General features: G+C 33.2%; 1 protein-coding gene across 9 annotated transcripts in view; it reads right to left on the bottom strand.

Annotated features, from left to right (window-relative positions):
- SYNJ1 (synaptojanin 1) overlaps nucleotides 1–21,218 on the bottom strand; it is a 55,734-nt gene that overhangs the window by 33,461 nt on the left and 1,055 nt on the right. For 5 of the 9 annotated variants that reach the window (XM_039319227.1, XM_039319277.1, XM_039319285.1 and 2 more), the window contains exons 2-14: nucleotides 18,885–18,930; nucleotides 18,592–18,737; nucleotides 11,908–11,994; nucleotides 11,337–11,604; nucleotides 10,331–10,556; nucleotides 9,363–9,446; nucleotides 8,569–8,630; nucleotides 8,030–8,126; nucleotides 7,273–7,442; nucleotides 6,943–7,024; nucleotides 4,976–5,128; nucleotides 1,075–1,240; nucleotides 311–334 (exon numbers count right to left, since the gene is read on the bottom strand). In XM_039319227.1, coding sequence (XP_039175161.1) covers nucleotides 311–334; nucleotides 1,075–1,240; nucleotides 4,976–5,128; nucleotides 6,943–7,024; nucleotides 7,273–7,442; nucleotides 8,030–8,126; nucleotides 8,569–8,630; nucleotides 9,363–9,446; nucleotides 10,331–10,556; nucleotides 11,337–11,604; nucleotides 11,908–11,994; nucleotides 18,592–18,715 — 1,543 coding nt within the window. In that variant the 5' untranslated portion in view covers nucleotides 18,716–18,737; nucleotides 18,885–18,930. The remainder of the gene's footprint in view (nucleotides 1–310; nucleotides 335–1,074; nucleotides 1,241–4,975; nucleotides 5,129–6,942; nucleotides 7,025–7,272; nucleotides 7,443–8,029; nucleotides 8,127–8,568; nucleotides 8,631–9,362; nucleotides 9,447–10,330; nucleotides 10,557–11,336; nucleotides 11,605–11,907; nucleotides 11,995–18,591; nucleotides 18,738–18,884; nucleotides 18,931–21,218) is intronic. The other 4 variants (XM_039319245.1, XM_039319250.1, XM_039319260.1 and 1 more) reach the window with 3 other exon arrangements.

The raw sequence follows: 21,218 nt of genomic DNA, 5'->3' as shown, positions 1-21,218 counted from the left end.
AATATTCCCCAAGACCACCAGGTCTCATGACATTATTGCTAAGAACCAAGTGTCATTCTTTAAATTGAGGACTGTCAATTCCATTTTTTTTTCATAACAGTAAAACCAAAGTTTATACTCTATCCACTCTACTTCCGTTTTACTAGTGACAGTGTTAAAATTAAAACTGAATATATCTGAAACTAATGGACCAGAAATAGTTCCGGTTATAAGAGTGCATAAAATACTCTGCATGCATTTTAAGAAAACAAAAATAATTTAACATTGATTATCATTCCATATATTGACAATTATGGGTGCTATACTCTACCTGATTGCAAAGTTTGCTCTGAAACTATGGATGCAATAAGAAAGGAAAGAAAATGAATTAAATGAACAGTTAGATGTTACCAAATTTTATTGGAAGGTTTCCAGGATACCTTACACAATGTTTAAAAGTTAGAAAAAATTACTATACAAACACAATTTCCTAACCTTTTACAGAATTTTGCACATAATATGTAATCTATATGTCATGTAACTCTAAAATACCTGCAAATTTAATTAATTAAACTTATTATTGACTTCCAGAACCAGAATGTAGACATTTATACTTTAAAGTACAAGTATAAATAGTTGTTATGTACAGGGAGTTGCAAACAGCAGTTAGATTTGCTGGAGAAATGGGATTTTTATATAATCTATTCATACATACACTTGAGATATAATAAATGTGGGATTCCTTTATTTTCTGAGGTTCTCAAAAATAATCTAACCAAAGCATAGCCAATTATTTAAATAAATAATTTATATAATAGTATGAATCTGTGTACTGAAATAATACAGTGCATGGATTATAAAGCAGTTCTCATATTTGTACAAAATGTTTGCAAGAAGAACGTATTTTGGTTTTGTCTTTTTTTTTTTCACACAATGCTCTTGCAAAAAGGATATTTCATTTCTTTAGATTTTGGTGCTGCCCAACTCTAAATTGACTTTAGGCAGCTTACTGTATCTTCCACATGAAGAAGTGAAACTTTGGATGCAGCCAGTTTTATTAGCAGCCATACATATTAAGAATCTAGAAATACATACCACGTAAACTGCTGGTGGTTAAGAGAGCCCGTGCTTTGTCTGCTAAATCACTATTTAGAGTATTGCCCAAGAGCAAAACATCAATAGCTTCCTGCTTTGAGCTATCAAAAAAGTTGTTTTGAATTGTTCTAGTCACAGAACGTGCACCATCCTTCAGCTTCCCAGCCTGGTAGGGAGGAAAATGTATAAATATTTTATAAGCTATTTATATAAACTTAGCAAATACACATAATGTGGTTTTAAACCAATTTACAGTCTTCTATTAAATAAATTAGTTTTCATGGAGTATTAAACTCAGTTATCACAAATTTGCAAATCAATACATTTTATGCTGGGATAAGATCAAAGACAAACAAAAAATACTTAGATAACCAAAAACTTATCTAAATGGATGTGACAAAAATTACAGAGTAGTCATGCACATCTTGCATTTATGAAAAGTAAAATACCCTTTTATTACTAAGCTATTTATTTAGCATATGCTATAGAAACTATTCTTCTGAGTTGCAACTGGTTATTTTCAGACTTTTTCTTAGTAGGATTCTGCTTGCATTGGAGAAGAGAGGAAGGCAATGGTATTCCACTTTTTTCCCTCACGGTGATGTTATATCTTTATGTATTTCATCTCCTTTTTTTACATTTACCCCACTTGTGTGAATTTGCTCCCCTCACTCCCGAGAGAACGCTGCATGTTCTCTCAAACTATCTTTCATTTCACTCTTGCCCTTTTGCTTAGCTGAATAAAGATGGTTTATTTCAGGTTGCCTAAAGCTAAAGTTTGTTACATGCTACATATTGTCAGAAGTGGTTTTGTTTGAATATATGGGCTTTCTGAAGAAGAAATAAATGTGTCCAATCAGAATGGACACCTTTAGTCTCACTATGGCACTGGTATTACAAAGTAATACTGCAGGAAATTAGAAGAAGCAGGAAAAGAAATTTAGGATATATTTAACTGCAAGTCGAGGAAGATATTAACAAAAATTGAAATGAACATTACATTGCACAAAAGAAAACCCATGTGCCACTTATAATATTTTGGTTTTCTTGGGAGGGGAAAAGTTCCACAGTTAAAGAAAGTCCTGAAGTGATTCCGCATCCCATATAAAAACATTGTTTCTGAACAGTCCATTAATAGTAAATAGGTAAATAATATGTTTCAGTTTGAGGCTCTAAAATTATCACTGAACTACAGTCGAAAGTGACAGGTGAGTTCTGAACTATCATGGTGCCTTATTAGGGTTATAACTAAATTTACAGGACACAGAATTGATTTTTTAAAAAATGAAAATCTGTAGGACTCCTTTAGTTATGGCTCTGGCAGCAGTGTTTTGTTGAACTTTGCACAGTAAATGTAAGATGACATGAAAATGAAAATTTACATGGAAAAGAATGGGGAACTGAACTGTTTAGTGTAAAGTCCAAAAAAAGGAAGCCGAGATGGGCTACTTCCTCCTTGGAGATAAAACACATTGGAAAAACAATTGCAATAAATAAAGAATACTCTGTGAGGGCATGTACAATTCATATTGTTACAAGCAGCACAGAATATGGACATTGCAAACTGCATCAGATAAACGTGGATAGTTTATTCATGGATGTGTTTAATTCTGTCCTCAAAATTTGATGTCTTGGTTTAGTGGGTATTGATAATAGAATCTCAATTAGACATAAGCACAATAAGAAACATTCTTTCAATTACTGAGTGAAAAGTTATTGTTAGGAACTCAAACAAATTTTGAGGTAATCTGTATAGTATCGTTAGTAGTTAATTTATAACGTGTTAAATTATTGAGAAAGTAAAGATCAGTGTTCCAAATGCTACATATTTCTGAAATTGCCATATAAGGTAGAACAACATTTGAGGAATAGGGAATGGCTTATCAAATGGATATCTCTGCAGCATCTCAACTAATACTATCTTTTAAAGATTAAATTCATACCCAGATGTTTTTGAAAGATTGGGTGAATTTTAGGAGATATCATATTGTACTCGGAGCCTACTCGTCCCAAGAAAAAAAAAAGGGGGGGGGGCACGCAACTATGGAAAACAAATAGTGGCTCTGATTTCATAAATGGACAGAACCCTTGCTTTTGTGAAGATTTATTTCATCTAATCAAATTTCTTAAACAAATATTAATTTCCTGTAAACATATTAACAATAGAGTTGCTCACACAAAACTGCAATATTATAGAGTAAGATACTGATTATCCTGCTCAGATGGCAAAATCACTAGTTACTGACAATACACTGCTGATACATTCAACTGTTTTAGAACTCAAAAACAAATAGGTATTTACAGTACATTTGTAATGCATATGCATCTATCTACGTTTCTGTATATACTGTGTTCAAATCATAATTTAAAATTTAGAAAGAAGGAAGATAGAGGAAATTTTTTTTTAAACAAGTGATTTGCTACACGGGCAGCATAACAAGCTGCAGTTTTTTAATTTCAAATTTCATTGTTCCTAGCCATCATGACTAATGGAAAAAGACTGTGATAATTGTAACCCAACAAAAATATATTTATTTTAGAAATGGAAGGCATCAGGTTGCCTATCCAGTATGCAGGATAAAATAACATCTTCCAATTCCCAAGATTTATTTTTCAAAATATTCTATACTTCACAACTGAACACTCTCTGAAATGGATGCAAAAATATCTTCTAGATATTTTGCCATGTTTCAGGGTCACTGTTAAATTAAATAAAGTGTAAGTTATGAAAGCATAGGCATTATAACATTTCAGCCTAATTTATTACTAAGAGAAATTTCAGCTGTGAGTTATTTGCCCATGCATAGTTCTGCCAATATAAAATGTCCTATAGAGCATTGTATTGCTTCATTTTATCTCAACCTTTTTTTCTCTAATAAGTTTTTAATTGCTTTACTTTTATGTTTTTTAATATAGCATATTAACATTTGTAACAAATCCTTGGGCAGGGGGGTAGAAATTGTTGGAAGCAAATGTTTTTTAAACTAAAAGTATTTATACTGCATTAATTCTATGCTAACTTTTGAGGTCTGAAATAACAATCCAACACTGGCTTTTAAACAATAAAATGTATCCTAAAGAGAAAGCTACCCTTGAAAAAAGTAAACAAGAGTTTGTATCAAATCTTACCATTTTGTTTCCTTAAGTCTGGTATATGTAAGTATTTTTAAACAGAATGCAGAATATTTGACAATATTCAAGAATTACACTCACCAATTACATATCAGGCAATAGAAATGAACCAAGAGAAAAGCAAAAGAAAGATTAGTCAAGATGTGAAAGATTACAGTAGAAAAAAAATTGAAAGAATATTTCAAGTTTTAACTTTGAAAAAGTTAATCTTCATTCATGCAATGAAAATGTAATACAATATGCTGTTTTTCTTAATTTAATGATGATGTAAGTTTCTGAACAGTCAGAGACAAAATACATAGAAATCTATAAGTAAAAATATATCTACTAATTTAGTCTTCATATACAACATACAGGCAACTCAGGAAGAGACAAGCTATATGAAACTTTTAGCTTGACTATTCTAATTATATAGAACCATTTGCAGCTCTCTGACAGCTATTTAATAAAACATATATCTAATGTGGTTAGTCATGGACATTAAGGAGCTAAATATATAAGATTATCTGCAAAATATACCAAAAAACAGGGGAAAACAAGACAAATATTAGTTTTTATAACAGAGTCATTTATATGATTTCTAAATAATAAAGATAAAAAACTACAGAAAAAAGGACTAAAAGAGGTTGAAATTGTCAAATATCCTAACTCGAGGATAAATGCAAGACTTCACTGGGATTACAATATATAGTAGTCCAAAATACAGGAAAGATCCAGAGAGTTAAGATACCAATAAATAACAATAGTGAATTTACTATTAAAATATTACCTTTGCTTTTCCTTCAAGAGCTCCAGTTCCAGCATATATTTTACTGACCGAGTCACCATTAACAGACCACATTGACCGAAAAACTTCCTGGAATCGAGTAACCAGCTGAGGTTTTTCAGCTAAGCCTAAAACTTCTAATTGTTTTGTTAGCATCTATAACGAAGTAATGAAAAAGTTAATTTAATCAATATTGACCAATTTAATTTAAAAAAAGCTTTTGAGCAATCTTATAAAACTGTTATTTAATCTGCTTCTAAAATGTATAGAAAACAGTATATTCTAATCATAGAATATATAATTGTGATTATAATTACAATTAGCAATGACAGGAAGATCTACAGAGTAAGATGAACAAAAGCTTATGTTCCTGTCCTACAAAAATTATATTCTTCTTCTTCTTTCCCGCCTTATTTATTTTAGACAGAATGAACACAAGCCAGCTTAGGCAGTGGTTAAGGCTCCAGACTTATAGGTGGAAGCTCATCGGAGGAAGATTCAACCTGGAAATAAGGAGGAATTTCCTGATAGTAAGAACGATTAATCAATGGAAAAATTTGCCTCCAGGAGTTGTGGGTGCTCCATCGCTGGAGATTTTAAAGAAAAGATTGGACAACCATTTGTCTGGGATGGTATAAGGACTCCTGCCTTGGGTAGAGCTCTGGACTAGGACCTCCAAGGTTCCTTCCAACCCTAGGGTTCTATGACTAGAAACCAGGGAACTGAGTTCTACTCCTGTATTAAACACAAAGCCAGATGGATGACTTTGGGCCAGTGCCTCACTCTTAGCCCTGTCAGAATCAGAAAGTAGGTTTGATATGGATTTCAAAATATCATTTACAAATGCCAATTAGGAATTTGCCACCTGGGACATAAGAAACAACTCTGGACACCAAGAGATGGATAAAATGGAGAATAGTTTGCAAAGCAGCCATGTGTCTACTTAATAATTCAAAAAGGATGTCTGCTTAATAATTCAAAAAGAATGTCTGCTTAATAATTCAAAAAGAATGTATTCCCATGTATTCCAAATCAAGGTTTGAGATTAAGATTATCGTGAAGAATTGGGACCATCTGCAAATAGAAACCTGGGTACCGTATAATTTAAAAAATGCTGAGACAATGATGAACATGCCAGTAGATGTGTTTGATAGTATGCATATGGATGTAGGAGACAAATAAATAAGTAGAAAAGTTAACCTCCATATATATATTAATTAAAATATGTACTATTACATCTGGTTGTCCACTGAAAGCCTAATCCTATCTTCTACTCCTCAAATTTAGCAGGACTCTCCATGATATGTCCCCCCCCCATGATATTGCAAATACTTTCATACTCCAAAGGTTTTAATATTTTAATAAATGTTTTAATATTGCTATATTGCATTGGCAAGTTCTTCTCTACTGAGACTTTCACAGGATGCTTTTTTTAAAGCATGTTCAAGATACTTTTTATGACATAGTTCTTTCTCTAATCACAATTCCTTCAATAGATGGCTGTTAAAAGAAGAGGTTAACAAAAAAATAAGCTTGTGAAAAATGTATTCAGGGAGATTTTTATATTGTGTATTATTTGTTGATATTTTCAGACTCTGACTGTAGGCGTTTGGTTCCTTAAATGTCAGTATTAGGAATGTTTGTAGCAGGAACTTTTTTTAGTTAACTGTTGCTTCCAATAAAGTAATTGTATAAATTTGTATAGATCTATTAACTCTGAAATGGAAACTTAACTCTACAAGGAAAATAAAGGACTGGAAACCTGTATTGTTATGATTTGCTCAACAATAAGATTAATTTATTAAACTTGTATGTCATGATTTATTGTCTTACAAAAACGAAAAATAAAATGGAAAAAATAATTCATTCTCTTATAAGATGATTTAATATTTAAGATATATCATTCAATTAATATTAATTTCAATGTTTTTTCCCCAAACTATAATTGTGGAATACAATTAGGTTCTTACCTCTAAGCCAATAAATGCTTGCACACTATTTGTTCTATCTAGACAATCCAAGCAGTTTGTTCTTATAGTACCACTCTGTGAACTGCACCAAACACAAGAAGAATATTAAATGATCCGCATATAAACTAGAATCTCTCATAAAATGTTAATCTGGACACTAAAGGTAAAGTGTTACTTCACACACATTTGTGCAAAAGTGATAGGTCACAATGACTTTCACCATTTATACTGCAGTAATGGAAAAAGACAGCTCAGGATAAACTGCATTATTATGGCAAAAGCAAAATATAATTTTCTATCTGCAAATTAACAGAAGTCAAATAACCAAACCTTTTAACTTCTTTTCCATCAAAATAAAAAAATCCACATTCAAAGAATTTCTGGATCTGCGGCTTAAGAACACTATGCAGCTTTTCTACTTTTCCACCTTTCACCATTTGATGATAGTCAAAATTTACCATTTTGATGTCATTAGCATGTTCAGATGCCTTCAAGTGGCTCTGTAGAGATGGCAGAAGAAAAGACAAACAAGTCAGCGTCTGAAACAGTAGACAGATGCCAGTGAAATCTTGTAAAAATACAATGCTGCCAGCAACTGTTATTTTAACTGTTTGGCTTTATTACTAATAGTTGTAAATGAACATTTTAATAAGTTCTAGATAAAATACCATGCTTCTATTAAAATTAGTGTAAGATACTTTTTGAATATCAAGATGCTTTAGTGGAATTTCTGACATATTACTACTGATATTTCATCTGTCATTTATTAAGATCTGATTTTTTTTCTATAAAATCAGTGTTAATTCATTGCCATGATTTTAAACATAATTTTAGATTATTAATATATTGTTTTAATATTAATATAGGACTAATTTTAATTGGTTTATACTTTCAAGTTTCGCTTATTTTTTAAAAACACAAAAGACAATCTTATTGGTATCAGAGAGAAAAAATTATTCACGTGTTACACAGAAATGAGTTGCAAGGTCATCCGATTGTTCTATCTTTATGAATGTAAGAGTTTGATACTGTAGAACTTGATCAATATTGTCAGAATGGCAGATTTAGTAAGTTACAATATTCTTACCTGAAAAGCTTTGCTAAGCATATGCTCTCCTTCTTTTGAACCAAGAAGATTCACAATTATCTGATTACCATATATATTTTTAAGAGTATGAAAATGCCTGCAAAGTGAAAAAGGTCTGTTATCTCTGAGATTGGTAAAAATCTAGCAACTTTAAACATCTGAGTGGAAGATGCTCTTAATCTTTAGCTACTACCAAGCAGAAATCTGAAGCTTTTTTCCATTTCCAATTGTGTAGTGTGGGTGAAATTAAATGGAAACTTTACAAAAGAATTGTAATCTTTTAAGGCAAAGCTTATAACAGCTTATAACAAAACTTACTTTTGACATGGATTCATTACTCAGCAGAAAAATTATGATTGCGTTTAAACAATTAAAATCCTAATATAAATTATATGTTACAAAATGTTTAATCAGAGTTCAACAATGCATGAGTTAATCTTTAGGTTTGCTTTAGTTCCACTGAGATTAATCACTTATTGTGAAGATACATGATATTAAAATTAGAAATAAATCCATTCTTCTAGAAAAAATAATTTTACCTGTCAAAGGCTGGTGCATTTGCTTCAAACCCTCTTGACATTCTGACACGGTGAGATCCAACCTGAAACAGAAAAGTGATTTAATTATTTTGAATTTGGATTCATTTCTTCATTCAGAAAAACATTTAGATTCAGCAAATTTTATTTCTAAACTACTGAAATTTCTACCCATTTCCACTGGAATCAAGTCCATCCATCTTGCTGCAGTTGAACTGTATGAACTGCCCAAAATATGATAATCTGAAGCTAGAGACAGTAATTTGTGTCTTCAATGAGAGTTCTGAATTTGTTCTATGACTTATTTTCCTGGTTTTCCATGGAATTCTTAGCAGTTTTCTCCAACACCAAATTTCAATTGGGGAAGTGGTAGCCCACCCAAGTCCAAAGGTAAAAAACCTTCAAGGTGTGTGTGTGGGGGGGGAAACAGGGTGAGCAACTATAGCCACTCAGTCTTGTCAGGACTGAGACTTCTAATCTTTATTTTCCAATATTTGAGATTCTTGTAAGAAGTTCCTCAACTCAGTGCTCCCTAAATCCTGGCTGGGTATTATAGGTGTTAAAATACAAAACATTCAAAGAGGAAAGCTCTTTCAAAATCACTTGAGGTACAAATAAGCAAGACAGAAGCAAGTCTGATGTCTTCCTAAACAATAAATCTGACAATTTAAACAACTGTGTTTCCTGCAGTCTCCAAACAGAGATCATTTCTTCTAGAATGTATTAGCTACCCGCCCTCTAAATAGTTTATTCAATTATTACAGGAAATGGAAATGGAAAAATGATACCCTTCATACCTGTAAGCCAGGTTGCTCCCAAAATAATGGAATAGATCCACGAATTTGTATAAAAGAAGACACACATTCATCTAGAAATATCACCTGTTGGACATATATTTATTGTATTAATTTGTCTTAAAACAAATAACAAGGCAGGGTTTTTCTTTTGGTTTTTACATATTCTTCCACAGTTCTGCATATTTAAATTTTAACACTTGAGAAAGTGCATTCTATGGATTAAAATGAAATTAACATTGAACAGTTATTTAAAATGCAGATAATCATTATTCTTCAGGCTCCTCTGTTAGGTTATGGCAATTTCTCCCATGTGCAGTCCTTGGTGTTCTATGAGGTTGGTTGTTTTCAAGGTTTCATTACCCAAAGCTAAAAAGGAAACAAAAATACCAGAACACCTCCTTGCCACTAATCAACACCCAGATAAATAGGGATTAACACCACGATTAACACTAGACAAACAAATAGTACCCTAATAAAGTAACTACTAACTCAAGAGCTACCAAGGAGAAAACAATATCCCCACCAACAGTGACAGGGCAAGCTGCTGTGTATTACAGACAAAATTCCATTCCCTTTTAGTTACCTAGTTGGATAATAAAATGTCTGCAAAAAAACAACGAAGCTCAGAGAGTATCAAGTACCACAATTCAATCCTGAGCTGCAACTCTTGGCTTGTTTACTTATTCGAAAAATGGCTATAGTGCCAAATCTTGTGCAACATACATTCAATAATCTCCCTTCCTAGTGTATGCATTGAGAATCATTGTTTTAAAGGGCAAATTTATACAGAAATCTAAAAATAATAATAAGACAGATTTTGTTTCTATGCCCTGTGATTTCAAATCCATACTATTATGACAAAAACCATACAATGTGTCTTTTGCAGATATAGTTTGATTGCTATCACCTACAGAAAAATTCCCAATTTACATAGTCTAATTAAATTAATAGTTAAACCCTTATCATACCTGCTCTGTTTCAACAAAATTGGCTACATGGCCATCATCATTTGTTCCTCGAACATTAAATCTGGTCCCAGCTCGCTCACAGCTTAGTCGAGAAACAATGCAAGCCTTTGCTTGTTTGTGAGCTGCATAAATAGTTCTAATCTCCACTCCTCCACACATGAGTCGTAATAACCAGTCATCACACTTCACTCCATAATGTTTCAGATGCAAATGCAATGATTGATTCCTATCGGAAAATTAAGGAACTTAATTTAATTCCAAAATTAAATTTAAACCAATATATAAACCATGTATGTATAAAAATAATTCCAATATGTGAATTTAGGAAAATAGGAGGAAAATATAAAAATCATTCAGACTTAAAAATGTACATTTGAATAAAATTCAAAACATTTCAGATATTTCTATGTCGAACAATATTTTATAAATTAGACTCAATAAATTACATTCAACAAATTTCAGAATTTACGAAAATTTCATTAGGCATTTCAAATGAAAACTTACAGAGAAAGCTTAAATGAAAATAGCAGATGGAATTTCCCATTTAACACATTACTTGAGAATATTTTTTCCAACCATTTACAGCCTACTAGTATGCTTGCTTCTCCAGATTAATACTGAGTATAATGAATAAGGTTTATTTTAATGTGAATATACAAAGAATTGGAGAATATTTGAACAATAAAGTGATAACAAAAGACTACACATTTAAATCAGAGAAGTCTTAAAGACTTCTGTGGAGTGCTTTAAACTGTGCCTATATTTTTTTTTTGGTAAATGTTTAAAACCCACAGATTTGTGTTTCTCCCCATACATAGAGACTAAATGATCAAGAAAATTTGCTTCAACCATCACTGCAAGGTCTGATTTTTTAAAAATAATATATTGCTTTAAGAAAAAAGAAAGTGACAATTTTTTAAAAGAGGATATGTAAAAATCACGAGACATTTCATAATGCAGCTACGTAACCTAACATAACAAATAGATCTTTTAAAACAAAACTCACCAGAAAAACCTATTATCAGTGGTTTCTTCTTGCATGTTACGATGAGCATTCAGACTAAGATCTAAACTGACTCCAGTAGAAGACCAAGCAAAATAAAAGTTTCCTGAATTCAAGACTTTGCGCACTTCAGAGACACGTTCCTCATCTGAAGGATCAGTTCTTAGTGATATCAAATCAGTGGAAGTAACACGAAAAACTTCAGAATCTTGAATTTTTCCAACGGACATGCATCCTGTGACAAGTACTAAATAATGCAGTAATGTATCTCCTGTAATAAATTAAGTAACTGATTACTATACTTCAAGAAAAAATACTTTGTTGTTTTACTCTTTCAGTATAGAACTGAATTATTTTAAAATAATTACTCAGTATATAAATTTTTTAGTAATTGATTTTCAACTCATTCAATAACATCTTGGTGTACAAACAAAATTACTTAACTTCTCCGAAATGTGAAAATACTAACTTACAAAAGACATCAAGAGCAATCTCAAAGAAATTCTAACAACCATTATTTTTCTAAAGTGAAAAAACAGACAATTTCCCAGATAAAAAAACAGAAGGTACTTACCAAGATTTAATCTTAAGACTCCTAGGAGTCCATATGCATCCATTACCTTAGAGTACATATTCTTGATTGCCTCTTTCTCAGCAGATGCTGTTTAAGAAATGTTCAAAGTTTACACGTCTGCCAAAAAGTTTGTTTAGAAATTCATTCTAAAGTTCTTCATTTTGCTTCAAAGTAGTTACAATTCAAAATAAACAACTGAATTTGCATAATTGACAATATGATCGAATACTTAAGAAAATAGATGAATGTATATGTTTTAGAACAGAGCTATCAAACTATTTTGCAGAACTCTTGCAAGATTTTGCAAGAACCTGAGGGGTTCCATGAGAAATTACAGATAGTCTTCAACTTACGACCTTTAGTTCAACAACTATTCAAAGTTATGATGGTGCTGAACAAGTCTTAAAAGCTACAGCTATTGCAGCAACCCCGCTGTCCACAAATTCAAAATTCGGGAACTTGGCAATTTAAGACTGCAGAAGCACTTCAACTTTCCTCATCCACTTCCCCCATATATGCTCTTTTGGCCCGTACATGCCATGGCCCCTGCTGTTCTAGCTGGCGGTCATTGTCTTCTTCCAGCTATGACCAAGCACAACTGATCTGGTTCTTTGAGAGGCCACTGTGGGCTGCACAACATTTTCTTTCCACAATCATGCATGCTAGTTTCCTTGTACCAGCTGGAGAAGATGGCCTCGTGTGGCCAGCAAGCTGCCTTGCAAAAGGTCAGGGCAACCACATCTTATGAGCAATAGGAGCAAAAAGACAGCAAAGGTCAGCTGGGATGGCAGAGTACAGGGCAACAAAGCAACTGGGCTGGGGCAGCTAGGGCTATGCTACTGGGCTGCAGCTTTGTGCTGTGCTACTGGAGTTTCCTGAGGCAGTTGGAGCTTTGTGGGACGGAATGGGACAACCCACCACAGTCAACTCGCCGCGGGACAACTCGCTGTGGCCAATTCGCCACAGTCAACTTTCCATGGCCAACTCGCAACAGGACAACTCCCGGGACAATTCAACAGTTCAATTTAATTTAAAAAATATTTTAATTTTTGTCATTCACATTTCATTGTGTCCCTCCTTTGGCATCCTTCTTTAATGATTCTATTCCACTATTTGTTCAATATTAATGTAACTCTTGTTCTGCTGCAAGTTGGCCAGGGTGAGTTGTCCCGCGGTGAGTTGGCCACAGCAAATTGGCTGCAACAAGTTGGCAGCGGAGAGTTGTCATAGACCCTCCCAGGATGTTTCACCTTCACCCCATGCTGTTGGGAGCTTCCTGAGAGGCTGTGGCTGGACTGGAGAAGCTGCAGCTTCACACTGTGCTGAAGCTCAGGGGTCTTTTACTATGCCTCTTGATCAAGAGTTGTGGGAAGTTTTTTTAACCCACCATTAGAATACATCAATTTCTGATATGCAACAAGCATTCATTATAGCAATTCTAAGCAAATTTTAATACTTTGGTTACTGCATATATCATGGTTGGGATCCAAAGAGGGGTGTTGGGGTTTTTTTTTTTTTTAATAACCAAGGAGAAAAGCTTGGATTGAACCAGGAGGAATTTTGAATGTTATAATTGCTGTATTTCCAAATTACTTTAAAAAAAAAACAACCTATAGATTAAGCAATTCAAATCACTTTTTAATGTGTCAATCATTTGCATAATGTTTTGCATACTAAACCCAAGAATTGGGAGGAAGAGGCCTATACTGCAATAATAACGGGTTTGCTAACAGCTTTGATAACCATTTATTTCATCAAGATCAAATATGTTTTATTTCATGGCAGCAATAAAACATATTTCTTAATACAAAAGACAGTATGAATTGAAGCAAATTCTAATTGCTGAATGCCAAAAAAAGAGAAAACTGTTCTTTCATACTACTACATACTATAACATTTTACAAGCAATGATGCTATTATACAATTTAAAGTATTTTCCCTTATTTTAAATGGCTGAAGTCTCATGAGATCTCATGTAATAATCAGTGGATAGCATCTCTGGATATCATGGTATTCGTGTATTATTCTACATTACTTGATCCTGCATTAATTTATAAACTTTAGTATTCATTTCTGAACAGGTTTAAGTATAATGAAACAATTTGTAGAAGCTTTCTTTTTCACTCAGCTATATCCTTTAATTTAAATCTCTTGACTAAAAATATTAAATATCTGCTAACAGACATAATTATCTTATCTGTTCAATTGTGTCAATTCTCAGCAATTCTATGGACTAGTTTTCTCCACATTTTCCAGTCTTGTATGGCTTCTTTCAGTTGTTTTATGCTCTTGTTGATGTCAGTTTTGATGGTGTTTAGCCCCATGATTTTTTTATTGTTGACCATCCAAGCATAATTGGCTTTTTTAGTGAGATGGCTGCATGATATGGTCAAAGTAAGGTGCAATTTTGAGATTTTATCTTTCAAAGATATGTCTGGTTTTATATGGCCAGTAATTGCTTGTCCCTTTTGCCATTCAAGGAATGCGCAGGAGCCATTTAAAACACCACAGCTTGAATTATTCAATATTCTTCCTATCTACTTTTTTCATGGTTCAGTTTTCACAACTGCAGATAGCTATGGGAAACTCAAGAGTGCAGACTAATCTGCATTGCTAGGCTGATGTTCTACCATTTTTGTATTTGATTCATGCTCATCACTGCTGTGTGACAATGTGATCTGACGCTTTATTTCTGGACCATATTCATTGCTTTGATCAATCTGTGATCAAAGGAAAATGAATTCATGCATGCATTTGATCTCTTCACTATCATTTGTTACTTTGACATTTCCATTCTTTGAAGTGGTCATATCAGACTTAAGTCCAGAGACAAAACATTGAGATCCAATCAAATCCAATTCTTTATTTGCTTACAACCAATAGTCAGATGGAATTTCCCATTTAATACATTATTTGAGAATATTCTTTCCAACCATTTACAGCCTACTAGTATGCTTGCTTCTCTGGATTAATGCTGACTATATTGAATAAGGTTTATTTTCATGTGAATGTACAAAGAATTGGAGAATATTTGAACAATAAAGTGATAACAAACACTACACTTTTAAAACAGAGAAGTCTTAAAGACTTCTATGGAGTGCTTTAAACTGTGTCTTGCCAAATTATAGCTGTTAACTTTCTAAGCTATTAGATAGAATCAAGAGAGATTCTATGGTGTGGTTACCCAAACCTCTTCCACTCCCCCAGCTTAGGACTACACCGTCTCTTGATCCAGGTCTTTTTCTGTGAAAGTTCTGATCCTTCCCTTCTGCTGCTGCAAGTGCACATTCCATCACATGCAATGAGCTTGGTCTTTTTGACGTTTAGGAAGAGGTCAAATTTCTTGTCTTCTGTAATCCTATTGACCAGATGTTTCAGGACTCTTAATTTCTGAGAGTTGTGTCATCAGCATATGGAATATTGTTGACAAACCTTCCTTCAATCTTGACACTGATTTTCGATTCATCAAGTTCCAACCATGATCACTTTGGCATGTAGGTAGAATAAGAAAGGTGAAAGAACACAACCTTGACATACTCCTTTTTCTATTTTGAAGAGTTACCTTGTGATAAGATGGGCAGCTAATATATTTTACAAAAAAATAAAATTTTGAACTAATCTGTGTCTCCATGTGGTGTTTGCACACTGACCTCCTGATTTATGCATAGTGATTGCACAAAAATAATGAAATGGGTTGGCACACTCTGATCTTCTAGATTTATGCACAGCTTATGGTGATTAACACAATCAAAAGCTTTCTTGTACTCAATAAAGCTTATGTAGATGAACTTTTGATATTATTGAGATTTTTCCATGATCCAGCATGGATTTGCAATATGTCACGAGTGCCAAAACCCCTATTGAATCCAGTATGAACATCTGATAATTCACTGTCAATGGTTAGCATTAGATTTGTTCTATTATCTTAAAGATCATCCCTTAGCGTGAGGGATGAGGGCAATTATCTGCTAATTGGAGCAATCCTTGGAGTTGCCCTTTTCTGGCAATGGATGAAAACCAATTGTTTCCAATCCTGTGGCTATGCATTTGTTTGCAAAATTTTCTGGCACAAAGCTCTGATGGTGGTAGATGATATAGACCTCAGTAATTCTGTGGAGATGGTATCAACAGATGGGGTCTTTGTTGTTTTGACAGTTGGCTCACTGCCCACGCTTATTCCTGAAGGATGATTACTTCTATTTCTGCTTCCTTTTTCTCATCACCTTGAGGAGTCTGGGCCACTTTGTTGCTGCATAAAACTCTTCTGTATTATCTCATCATCTGTCTCCCTATTAGTTAAGACAGTTGTTTTTGATGATGCTTTTATGAGCAGTAAATGGTGCCCAAATCCTTTTGACTTGCACAACTACTTTCCTGATGTGGACCTTCACGCATTCCTTTCTAGCTGCTTGTAACAATTGTCCTGGTATGTTGTCTTTCCTTGCTACTCCTTAGAAATCCACATTCAATCTCCTTGCTTCCTGTTTGATCGCTGTTTTGGCTGCTTTTCTTCACTTGGCCATTCTGGTTTTATCTGAGAGCCACCTACACTTTTTCTCTGGCTTCTTGGACGGTATGTGTTGGACTGCTGTTTTAAGGATAGTCAATTTTTTTGCTACAATTTGTTGGGCATCTTCTCAGCAACATCCAGCAGTTCAAACCTATTTTTTAACTCAATTGCACATGTAGAAGAGATTTTGGTGATGTTAAACTTCTTCAGGGACCTTGTATTTTTGATGTTGCATAAAAACTCTGATCTTAGCCACCAACAATTCATGATCAGAACTGCAATCAGCATCTGGGTATATCTTGATAGGGAGGACTGAACTGGACCAATGATAGTCCAGACAGGACACAGTTGATCTTATCACGGTGCAGTTTATTTGGTGAGGTCCAAGTGTATAAGCACACTGGTGCTATTTGAACCAGGTATTCATAATTCAAAATCAATTTCCATGGAAAAATTGAACCAATGAATTCCACCAGTTTTTTCAATGCTGGCGCAGAAATCCTCTATTTTAAACTCCACTGCATCAATTGTTGGGGCATAGACTGAACAACTATGATTTTGAGGAGTTTGACAGATTTGGATGATAAAAAAATGTGACAATTAACTGTTGGGAAGTTTTACACTGCTTGGGTAAGTTTCTTGCTTGTGATAATGCTGCTTCATTCATTTTTCTGATGTCATATCCCAAGTAATATATAGTGAAGTCCCCAGACTGGAAATAGATATCATCTATACAATGTAGTTCACTAATGCTTAGGAGATAAAGGTTATCTTCTGTTTGATGATTTATCCTGACTCATTCCTCAGACATTCCATGATACCACCAAATATGCCAATGTACAGCACAGATCCTTGCTTTTATCAATGCCTGCCTCAATAGCTGGGATTCCTGCTGGATTTACCCCAGGCACATTATTAATGTTTTGACTACTCACTGCAGATCCTTGCTCTTCCCTCCTAGCTTGTTGCATACTGTGTGGCCAGGGATCCTTCCATTTGGCACCATTTCTGATTAATTTGAAAGCCTTTCTATAATTTTTTCTTGGCAAACTTTTTACGAGGTAAGTCGCCAGCTTTTATCTCAACCATCCCCATTTATCTAGGGTTGAGACTCGCATGCAAATATTAACTAGTAAGTTTAAAACAAAAATTCATATTTAGAGTTGCTAACCATTTTAGCAGCTATTGCAGAAGCAGAAGTTGATGTTGCAACATCTAACAATGCATCAACAACATATCCCAGACAAGTTAAAAGCAGCTTTATATCACTTTATATCACATCAAATAGAAAGAAATAAACTCTATATCTTTCTTTTCAAAAAGAAAAATTTTTTTTATTAAAGGGAGATTCATTAATGTAGCTTATTTATAAAAATCAGAGTAATTTATCTTATATGCTTTTAAATTTGAATTGGGCCAGTGTAACCACTAAGTATGGAAATTAGAATTCAAGAAATATTTGTATCTGTTTGCAGATTCAAGCCTTTCAGAAAATCATCAGCACAACTGGTAAGCTGGATGAGGCAGACCAGTGGAAAGGATGGTTTGGATTTTACTTCTCTAGCATTCTCAACTGCATTAATTTGTTTGTTGTGAGAAGTCGTCATAGGTTGGGTATGGTGTAGGTGTTCAGTTTGATCCCCAACTGCAAGCCAATTGAACATGCCACCTATAAGCTATTCTCTCTCTCCAAAAAAAATAATAATTCATAGCATCATTATTAGCCATACTGGCTGGTCTATTGGGAATTATGTTTCAGTTATATCTGGTAGACTACATTTAGCACAATGTCCAAAAATTAATTAATTAATAAATAAGCGATTCTCTCTTTCCAAAATAATAAAAATAATAATTCATAGCATCATTATTAGCCATACTGGCTAGTCTATTAGGAATTATGTTTCAGTCATATCTGGTAGATTACATTTAGCACAATGTCCAAAAATTAATTAACTAATTAATTAATTCTTCTGTCTTTCGATCTATCTATTCTAATAAAATATGCTAATCAGAAAACTGCAATGTGAAGGAATAAAAAGATTAGAAATCATTAGACAGATGAAGTTACTAACCCAACACAAATGGTGACTCAACACCATTTGTTCTGTTTTAATTTTTTATTTTTGTACATATTATTAGCAATCTGCTTATATCTATAGTAATTTTCAACTTACAGAGAACAGCCACAGCTCCAGATTCAAACATGAGACATTCTTCCTTGTTTCTGGCTTCTACAATTACACTGAATGGTGGTGGATCCAGTTTATGATAAATACGATAGCCTTTACTGAATGCCATTTTTCTTTTATCAAAGACAGAACTGTACAGCAAAGTCAAAAAAGAAAACACAAGATTTTTCTAAATCTTTAGAGATATACATAATCAAACTATCTTAAGTTAATGTTATTTCAACTAATAGAACATATTCTGAATTTATATGCAGTTAACTCGTCATCATTATACTCACCTGATTAATGCAAGATATCACATCATAATAAGATTCAATTGATGATCTAAAGTAATTAATAAATATAACCATTGTTACTTAATATTATGTTATTCAAACATTTATCTACCCTAATTATTACTTTCAGCTCAGATTACTATTACATGTTTTTATGCCTTCTTTAAAAACAACACAGGAACTTTGAAGTGACTGTTCCAACACAATGGAAATTTTTCTGAAGATAGGCTATTTGCCTCTACTGCTACTCATCTTTTAAGTATCTAAAACAAACTTTTACTAAGCTCCTTCAGATGTTGCTTTTTAAACATCTGAAAGGATTGTTTTCATGTTAATATTAGTTTTATATATTTCTATAGTTAGAATTTTAAAACCTATCAGCACTTGAAAAAAATGATATTTTTCATAATATTGTTTCCAGGGTGGATTTGATTTAAATCAAGTCAATTTAAATCACGATTTAAATCATGATTTAAATCACTAGTAAAAAGTAGTAAATCACTAGTAATTTTTAAAGAGGAACGGTCATCTCTGTCCCACAGCAGCTCCTTCTCTGACCCGCTGTCCTATTCACTTTAATGGGATGGTGGGTGATGCGGCAGTGACACAACAAGATGAGGGACATGGCAGGCAGCAGGTGAGAGGATGCCCGCTAACAGGCGCTGGATGGATCTGAAATGACAGGTGCTCTTTAAACGTAAGGACTCATACTTGCTGGTAGTTAGAATCTTTAATATTATTTGCAAACAAAATGAAGGTTTCCTATTTAGAATAATAAGCTGTCAAGTTAGTAAAACAGCAATATCGGAACCAATTTTAGGTTAATAGGTTAATCACATATAGTTGGAAAACTACTCAAATTCTTTTATTTAACTAAAATACTCAGAGCCTGGAACATATGCATTTCTCTTCAAACAAACATACAGTTTGTAATGTACATAGATTTGCAAAACAATGGGCTAAAGAAATATTCCTGAACTTTGTTTTATGATCTATCTCATGGTTACTGTGAAACTGTGTGAATGCATCAATGCAGTGCATGTTATCTCAGCTTGCAGAGCTTGGATTCATTGAATGAGTTTACCAAAAATGTAAATATAAATGGTAAATATACAGCCTCATGCTACATAACTAAGCTCCATTTCATGCAGAATAAACTAAATTATTATCTTAAATGGAAAACTATATTTAGATAGATTTTTACTCCAAAAGCATTTTATTAAAATAAAGTTGATAAAAATAAAAAAAAATCCAATTTAAATTTAAAAAATCCATTTTTTAAAAAAAATCACCGACTGATTGTTTCACAAGAAGAGTCACATATGCACATTAAAATACCAAAACATTTTAAAGCAAATTAATTGTTTTAGTATGGGTGAAAATATATATCTGCCAAAGCACATTTTACTCAAAATACATCCTGATGCATGTAAGCAAAATAGGGAGAGCATATATTTTATTCTGCGATGCATTCCAGGTTAAGGCTCACATCCAAATTTGTAGGGAACTAAGAGATCACAAGATGCAAGAGAAATATTCCTTTTCGTATAAAATTAAAATATCTGTATATAGAAAAATGTTATATTAGACAAGCTAAATAAAAGAAAAGCTGTTTATAGTCTGGTCTATTAATGATAGCCATTCCAATTCTCACTGGCATATTAGTATTACAAGTGCTAAAACCTGTTAATGTAGTTAGCGTTGGCTAACTTCTTTATATGTTCTACTTCCATAATATCCCAAACAGGGAAGCCAGAGAAAGCATATTAGTAAATGTACCAGCAAACTTCTCTATTCTTTCATTCATATTTTAAATATATAATAGATTCCTCTATACCACTTCAGTTGTCTGACTCCAAACAGCTTGCAAGCAACAACATATAACTGCAAATGTGTTAGAAGCATTTCCACAGCCATTACAATTAGAAATAGAACAGTAATTATCATCTGTGGCCTAGTAACTAAAACTTGAAATAAGTGACATTTACTTTAACTTGCATCCTATCATATTCAAAAGTAAAGATGAGGTTGACTATTCTCAAAGGTGATGCATTTACATCATTCTAATTACTACTTACTATTCCACATTCATTTAGGACTTAACTTGAGCTGGGATAATCTGACTCAGCTTCACAACACAAATTAATTTGCTTTTACTGTCACCTGCGCAAGGAGAGTAATCAAATCCCAAGAAGCAAATATGTAGACTAGAATATAAATCAGATCAGTACCAGCAACATAACAGGCAATTTGTACCTAGTGATAAAATCACTGTTACAGACAACTAGAAATAAAATTTTATATCATATATCTTATGAAAGAGACTTAAACTATTCT

Source organism: Crotalus tigris, unplaced genomic scaffold (assembly GCF_016545835.1).
Source record: "Crotalus tigris isolate CLP2741 ecotype Arizona unplaced genomic scaffold, ASM1654583v1 scf7180000017601.7605149639:7615979, whole genome shotgun sequence".
NCBI lineage: Eukaryota > Metazoa > Chordata > Lepidosauria > Squamata > Viperidae > Crotalus > Crotalus tigris.
Note: the sequence above shows the minus strand (reverse complement) of the source record. Positions and strands in the feature narration are given on the sequence as shown.